General features: G+C 38.2%; 1 protein-coding gene and 1 long non-coding RNA gene across 3 annotated transcripts; one reads left to right on the top strand and one right to left on the bottom strand.

Moving 5' to 3' along the window:
* Window positions 1-493: 493 nt before the first annotated feature.
* Window positions 494-2,289, bottom strand: LOC119720827. 2 transcript variants are annotated; one of them, XR_005270125.1, is made up of 3 exons: window positions 2,166-2,289; window positions 846-978; window positions 494-662 (listed from the first exon to the last, which is right to left on the bottom strand). It is a non-coding gene; the product is annotated as an uncharacterized LOC119720827 (long non-coding RNA). The 2 variants fall into 2 exon arrangements; XR_005270124.1 differs by having other exon boundaries at window positions 2,034-2,289.
* Window positions 2,290-2,521: 232 nt separating this feature from the next.
* LOC119720826 lies at window positions 2,522-7,274 on the top strand. Its single transcript, XM_038190682.1, has 4 exons — window positions 2,522-2,887; window positions 3,731-3,994; window positions 5,350-5,394; window positions 6,587-7,274. The coding sequence occupies exons 1-4, from the start codon at window positions 2,726-2,728 to the stop codon at window positions 6,611-6,613; spliced, it is 498 nt and encodes a 165-aa protein (XP_038046610.1). The 5' UTR covers window positions 2,522-2,725; the 3' UTR covers window positions 6,614-7,274.
* The last annotated feature ends 36 nt before the right edge of the window (window positions 7,275-7,310 follow it).

The raw sequence follows: 7,310 nt of genomic DNA on the forward strand, positions 1-7,310 counted from the left end.
AGTCTGTGTCAAAAATGAAAGTGACAGAAATAACAATAGTGAAAATCTGTGAACACCTTCATCATTACCGATTGGGTATAAAACGCAAAACACAAATGTCATCAATGGACGCATAGGTGTCATTTTTTTTTTTTAAATCTGCCATTCCTGAGGTGCGTGAGGCTGTCATGAGTAAGCTAAACAGCGCCACCTACAGTGCATGCATGGAGGTCATACCTGTGTGAAGACTAAAAACCTTTGAGCAGCAGCAACTAAATTTGTTCAAGTTTGGAAAATGAACACTTTACAAAGTAATTATGTTGAGATTGCAGATATTTCAGGAAACCAGAATTGTTCCTTTAGCAGTCTAGATGACTCTTGATCTTTTGAAGGACATTCCAAATATTTTAGGGAAATACATGACTAATAATCAATAGAGAGTAAATATTTGGCTGGCGCTAGTTTGCAGGAGGCTTTGTGTGATTGGCTGAAATATAATCAAGGCAAACAAGACAGCTCCATTTTTTTACCGTCTCCATCAGCATCAAGGCTGTCAGCGCTGTCGCTCTCCTCCGCCGTGTCACTCAGCCCTGTAGTCAACCCTCGCCTCTTCCGTTCCTTCAGGGTGTGGCGCAGCTCCTGTTCAAAGTTCTTGGGCTTCGCTTGGGGATCGTCCGGATCACCTGGGTCCAAAAAAGTTGAGATTATCTTTTGGGAGTGCCTTTAGTTCGATATCATATGAAAAAAAAAATACAAAAAGTTAAACCTAGAATGCTGTGATGTTCAACCGTGGAGGAATGGTCAACTACTCAACTTTATCCCATCAAGTAAACATTGAAGAATAAAAAAAAATAGTCAAAAAATACCTTTAATTTTAATGGGCATCGTTTCCAGTTGATCCTTGTTGGTCTTGCATCTGTATCATCACACACTTGATGACGCTGCCTATGGGTCAGTATACCATCTCCAGTTACTGCCCTTCAGCAATGCTTAATCTACCTGCGGACAGCCAATAACAAAAAAGGATCTGCTCAAATGTCTGTCATGTCCGTTGCTTTTAAGTGTTAGACTAAAACCAGTATATGGGGTGCTAGAACTCCTTTATTAAAATTCGTCTTTGGCCGGTGGTACTAGCTAGTACTGACCAAAGACACAATTTTTTTAAAGGAGTTTTAGTGCCCCAATTACCATGGTTACTGGATCTACTGTTAAGTGTTAGACCATCATTAACGCAATATATACATTGTCCTCCAGAAATTTGTTCAAATTTCACAATTTTTGAAATCTTGATTGCTATCTGGCTTTTATACATTGAAAAAAGGCATAAATAAAGACGAACATTTGAAGAAAGTGTGAATTTTACACACTAAAATAAAATTTAATCAATCATACTTTTTTATAACGTTATTAAACAGTCAGTTTGCAATGCCAATGAAAATTGTGTGTACACCTAATTTAGTGCTACAATAAACGTGGCTAACATAGCGACGCTCTGTTCATATCCCTGAAATTTTCAAAATTTCTAACGTTCGTGTTGAGCCCTCCCATTTTTCCCCTCGAATTTCTTTGGAATGACAGATCCTTTGCCACTTGAAATGCTTGGATAAACTCTTAAATTTTATGCAAGTACAGCTGAACATACAGTGCTCGTTAAATTTTGGGTCTGTAATGTAAGCACTAAGTGGGGTCACTGAAGTGAAAGGTCTCCAAACGGGATTTCGAACACCTCGGAAGTCCAGAGTCACTCCAGGACCTAGCTGGAGTTACCCAGCCCTGAGTTTTATCATTGGGTTGTCTATAAGACAACCCAATGATAAAACTCAGGGCTGGGTAACTCCAGCTATCCAGGACCAGGGAAATAATATGAGCGGAGCGTGGCTATGTCTATTTCAGGGACAAAAATACCTTCAAAAATCTGAATAAGATTTTAAATATTTCTTAATCCTATGACTTTCTGCACAAAATCACATCAAAAAAAAAATTGTGTCGAAACTTTTATTCCAAAAAAAAATTACGAGCATCTCTATGCACACACACAAGCAGGGCGCCCTCACCTTTTTAATGTGTTGCCTTAAAAATATTTGGATCCAAATTAATTAAAACCCGCAAATACCACATCACACATGAGTAAAGAAAACGTAACACAAAGCTTAATGTATCATGTTCGCTAAAAAAATAATCTGCACTGGAAGAACTAGGAAGGTATCTGCTCCTCCTTGCTACACGTCACGTACAGCGGCGTTGATCGGAGAATTTGCTGGAGTCGATCAGTCGTTTACAAAAAATTTGTGTACGCTAGTAACCAACACGTTCACATTACCTTCTATACTATTGGTCCTTTGGTGCCTCACAGAACGATATGTTTGTCTCAATTTTTAATATATCGTACAAACTAGGTCACTTTTTACTTTCTTAAAACTAAAATTGAAGAAAAAGAAAAGTAATTTTTATACAAAATGTCTGTTTAAGAATATAAACTGCGTAAAAATCTAAATGCATGGGAAAATATAAATAGCCAATCAGCTTTCGCGTTATATCTCGCTCATTTCATTGAGCTCAAAATTTAAATAACTGGTGGAGCTAGCCGAAAAAACGGATGTCAACAAACAACACGTGCTGTACCGGGAAATTGCTTGTCTAGACGGACATTTTACCGGAAATACGCTTTCATGTCATTGGAGAATTTCCCTTAACCACTTGCAGTTGAAGAGTGGACAACACAGATTCGGAATAGATTTGGTTTTCGATGGAAATTTTGAGGAAAAGAACTCACATTCATTGTGAATGCCAGAACAATGTAGGCAGCGGAGTTATGCACAAACGCATGCCCGCGCCTGAACACATGCAGTTCCACGATGTTGGCTTGATGAGCATGATGAGCGCTCCAGACGATAACATCTTTGGACGTGTGCGTGTATTTTTTGGGGCTTTTTATACGTAATTTTATTAAATGTAATATGCCATGAATGTACCTTATGTAACAGTATGTGTAATGGTAAGTTAGTAATATAAGGTGTTTCACAGTAATAATAATTAATATCCTATGCCCCATCTTGCCAACACAGGGTACGCATCGTCAGTGGTAAACTTTGGCGTTTCCAAATCATCATGCGGTCATTCCAAAAAGCACCCGCGTCTTGCAACGTGTGTTCTTTTTGCATCATGAACAAGATGGCGCATATTACCGTGAAACACCTTATTAAGTAACAGACTAGACCTACCGGTAGTATCATTTATAGTGTATAAAATAACATTGCAATCATGCTTAGCTAGCTTGGAATACCCAGCGTGGCGCTATGTTCATGACATTAGTGAATCTCCCATGTCGTGAACCTTGCGCTGGGTAAGCTAAATTATGCCATTTATTAAAGGTTTGTTGTTTTGTGTATATCTAAAACATATAGTTGTAGAAATTGTTGCACACACGTTTTAATAAAACTGTAAAAGTGAATAGCAGTTCTTAACTCTAAAGAAAGGTTGGAAAGATTGTAGTATCCAGAAGCTTTGGTTGTGTACAAAGTCTATGGAGAGTTGAGTGCATTTTCAAAGTATTTTCTAACAAAATTAGAAATATCTTTTCATGTCTTTTCAACTTTTGTTCTGCAATGACTGACCTTCATTGAGATAATATATGATGAAAAAAAGTGGAGTCAGGATGCATTAAATTGTATTAATTGTATGGTGGGCATTTAATTTGTATTACAAAAATTAATTCAATTTATATTTTACATTGCCTTCATTTTGTTCACAGCAACAAAAACGCAAGTGCAATGGAGTGTCCAGTTATATACCGCAAGCGGACCATGCAAAGGAACGTATAGGCATGCTGGACACGTGTCTACCCCCTTCAGGTTTGGCAGCATCTGTGGGAAACGAGACTGTTGCCATGGTTACAGACTCCGATGCCGCGTCTTACCATTCACACAACATTCCTGCCCAGTCTATGCACCACGCTCGTCACATTATGACCAGTGCTGGAGATGCCACAAATTCTTCTGTATCACTGCAGGCCCAGGTACATCTGTGTTTATAAATTCTTCTTTTTTTCTTTTCAAATACATGTATCACAAAGGGAAGCTGACCAGGTGCATTATAATAAGCTTAACAGAGAAATTGACTGGAATTGGGTTTGAACTAAACCGAAAATTTGGGACTCTCAATACTGTGTACAAGAGTCCATGAAAACATGCAATACAAGAAAATAGACTGCAACCGGTCCAACAACTCTTTACAGTACTGCATCAATTAACTGTCGGCTGGCTTTGCCAAAAGAAATATCTAGGATGTCGGGTACTACATTGTAGGTCACTATTTCTACACATTTCTCCCTAGTCAGACTAGTGACAATGAATGAAGAAGTCAGTCTTGTCAAACAGTTGGACCATGGATGGACATGTAGAAGTCTAGTCTTTAGCCTCATTTTGAAATCACTTGACTTCCCTCTCTTGTGCAAGCCACTGCCAAATATTGAAGAAAAGTCTCCTTTAAAAATTCAATTGAGTCTTCAAACTTGGTTGGTGAAATACTAAGGAACTTTTCTTTTACCCAGTAAAGAGTTTTGGAGAAATTTGCTGGTGAAAGAGTGAGTAAAGTTGGCCTGATCTTCTTTTGCATCATTTTGAGCACTTACGGTCCCAGTCTGGGTTTGAACCTGTGACCACCAGATAACCGTTCCGGTGCTCTACCAACTGAGCTATCCATCCCTATGTTGGCGGTTTCCCATTTTGTCAATGTTTTTGTTCGAAGGGTGCTTGTCAGAAGCTGTATGCCTATACCGCTGGATGGCTGATTTGGTGCTGGGTGGCTCAGTTAGGGCTGGATGGCTCAGTTGGTAGAGCACCGGAACGGTAAACCGGAGGTTGCAGGTTCAAACTCTGCTCCAGTCAATTTCTTTATTCAACTTTTAAAAAATGTTGTTTGTTAGAAATTACTAGTGCAGCAAGTGGCAAATTCACTCACTCAGTGCAATGTACTATACAAGTTAATTGGCTGGCACTTGTTGTTGCATGTATCTGTCTGTATCTTTGTTTGAGTATGGTATTTAACCAGGATCAAACTTTTGTTAAGTAAAACCTTCATTTATTCATTGCATTGCTTTCCTTATAATCTTTATACAGTGTATATTTCCCAATTTATGTCTAAGTGTCTGTGACCATATAACAATCAATTTTACTCAACTCCTTCAAGTCGCTGTAATAATTGTGTTTTGTTCATTTCTAATCTTGAATCTCTTACATGATTGTGGAATTTATAAATGTACCCTGGTACTACCCAGCAACTGATTGGGGATGATGTTAAAAACAAAAAAAGTGAGCTTGACAACAATGATTTAATTATTGCAAATGGTTGTTTATCTGATACTTTTTACAGAATCAAGCGAGGAAAGTGTGTCAGAGATGTCTCTCAGGGGAGCCGGTGAGTTCATGTTTACACCATCCTTGTTTCAATCAATAAGGCACACAAAAATAGATCTGCTTCCAGTTACCCTACCTACCCTATTTTGACAGCCCCTACCCTAATTTTTTGGGGGGAAAATGAGGAAAAACCCCGAAAACCATCACTTACTTACTACAGGCATGCAACTTTTCCTCGGTTCCGCTGATTTCTTCGTTTTTTACTTCTCATGAATGACATTACAAATTGAAAAATACTGTACAAAGTCTTGTGTGGTTTGGAGTTTCCTCGTTTTTTCCTAAATTCCCAGTTGCATGCCTGTTACTACCTTTTACCCTTTACTACATGCAGACACCTCCATATGATCGTACACAAAAAAAATGGAAACAAAAAAATAAATCCCTACCTTATTTAAATGCCATGTAATCGGGGGCAGAACTATTTTTTTTTTTTTGGCCTAATATCTGTTTAATCAAACATTTGCAGTTCAATGAAACTTTTAGTTTAATCAAACTCTTCGAAACCAGAGCATATTTGGTGGGGTGGGCTGGGGGAGGTAGCCTTGGTGGCCACCGATTGCCAATTTTAATACATGTATAATATTCTCTATTTGCTGCAGGGGCCCATGCCCCCTCTTTGACCTTGGATTCGCCCATGTTTTTCTTTCGGTGTGGCACACTGGCTTTAGTCTATGTAATAGGAGCGGGTCCGCTTATTAATTATGCAAGACAACTGCCTCTTGACCTCTAGATTTTGACCAATCAGCAGGCACTTTCTATATCGGGTCTTCGGTCATTCACCCGTTGTCACGTCATAGACATGGATTTAAAAAAAAACTAGACACAGCAACAAAGGCTGTGGTCAGGCACTCTTATGTTACGTGATACGCACAAGCTTGTCTAGGTTTTATCAATCTATAGGCCCCTATGCCCGGCAGTAATTGTTGTATTACAAAACACTGCATTCGAATTGACCAATCAAACAGTTAGTCCTGATTTGGGAATGAAATGACGTCACGATTTAGTAAAGTCGACTCCGATTGGTCGAGGCGCGAGATCGCATAAATCTGCATGCTTAGATATATCAGACGTTATACAGGAGACTGGGCTCCGTGGATAACGGGTGATACTCGGACTACACTGGCTGTTGCACCTTGGTTTACTACTTAAAACCATTTTGACATCAATTTTCCTTTCTCATTTTCTTCTCCCAGGGCCATATAACACACATCGTGAGCTAAACTTCAACTTCTTATACATCCCAGCATTTACTGTGACATCAGAGAGTCAGCTGGCTGCCTGCACAGTTAATTTTAAAAAACGGGAGTTTTTCAGCGATTTTTATTTTAATTGTACAGATTTCTGTTAAGTCTTTTTTATTTTGAATGATTTTCCATTTTAGAATGTGTGTGTGTGAAAGCAGATTACATATTAGTTGCACAGTTTGTGACTTATTAGCGCGTAGAAATTCTGAAATTTAGTTTGTAAGCAATTTTAAAAGATGCGAGTGTTAGGGAGTTAGCAATGCACAATGCACTTGTGATAATGTATACTCAGGTCCATGGTTTGATGAAAAAAATGTAGTTTACAGAACACATTGTAAAGTGTTGTCAAGTTGCATGATGAGTGTTGTATTTGTAGGATACTGAGAGGTAGAGGTAGTGTGAAAGTTTGTGAGTGTTTTCATACTTTGACAATCAGCATGAATTTAAATATAATATGTGACTTTTGTCTTGGTAGAAAAAAAACATTGTAAAGTGCATCAACAAAATATTGTTTATTCAAAATATTGTTTATTCAACTATTGATATTTCAGACTATAAATGGACAATTTCAATTGCAGTTTAAAGTTAAAAAGAAACGAAGGCAGTAAATGATTAAAACATTTACAGGAACATGAAATATGTCTCATTTGTCTGTTGTCGAGAGTTATCCTTG

The sequence above is a fragment of the Patiria miniata genome, unplaced genomic scaffold (assembly GCF_015706575.1).
Source record: "Patiria miniata isolate m_02_andy unplaced genomic scaffold, ASM1570657v1 HiC_scaffold_9, whole genome shotgun sequence".
Classification (NCBI taxonomy): domain Eukaryota; kingdom Metazoa; phylum Echinodermata; class Asteroidea; order Valvatida; family Asterinidae; genus Patiria; species Patiria miniata.

What these genes read in the sequence shown, in the direction of transcription:
- LOC119720826 (XM_038190682.1), top strand. Translation starts at nt 2,726, where the DNA reads ATGGAAATTTTGAGGAAAAGAACTCACATTCATTGTGAATGCCAGAAC. An exon ending in CTGTATCACTGCAGGCCCAG is followed by an intron (nt 3,995 to 5,349) that starts GTACATCTGTGT and finishes TACTTTTTACAG; the next exon opens with AATCAAGCGAGGAAAGTGTG. An exon ending in GATGTCTCTCAGGGGAGCCG is followed by an intron (nt 5,395 to 6,586) that starts GTGAGTTCATGT and finishes TTCTTCTCCCAG; the next exon opens with GGCCATATAACACACATCGT.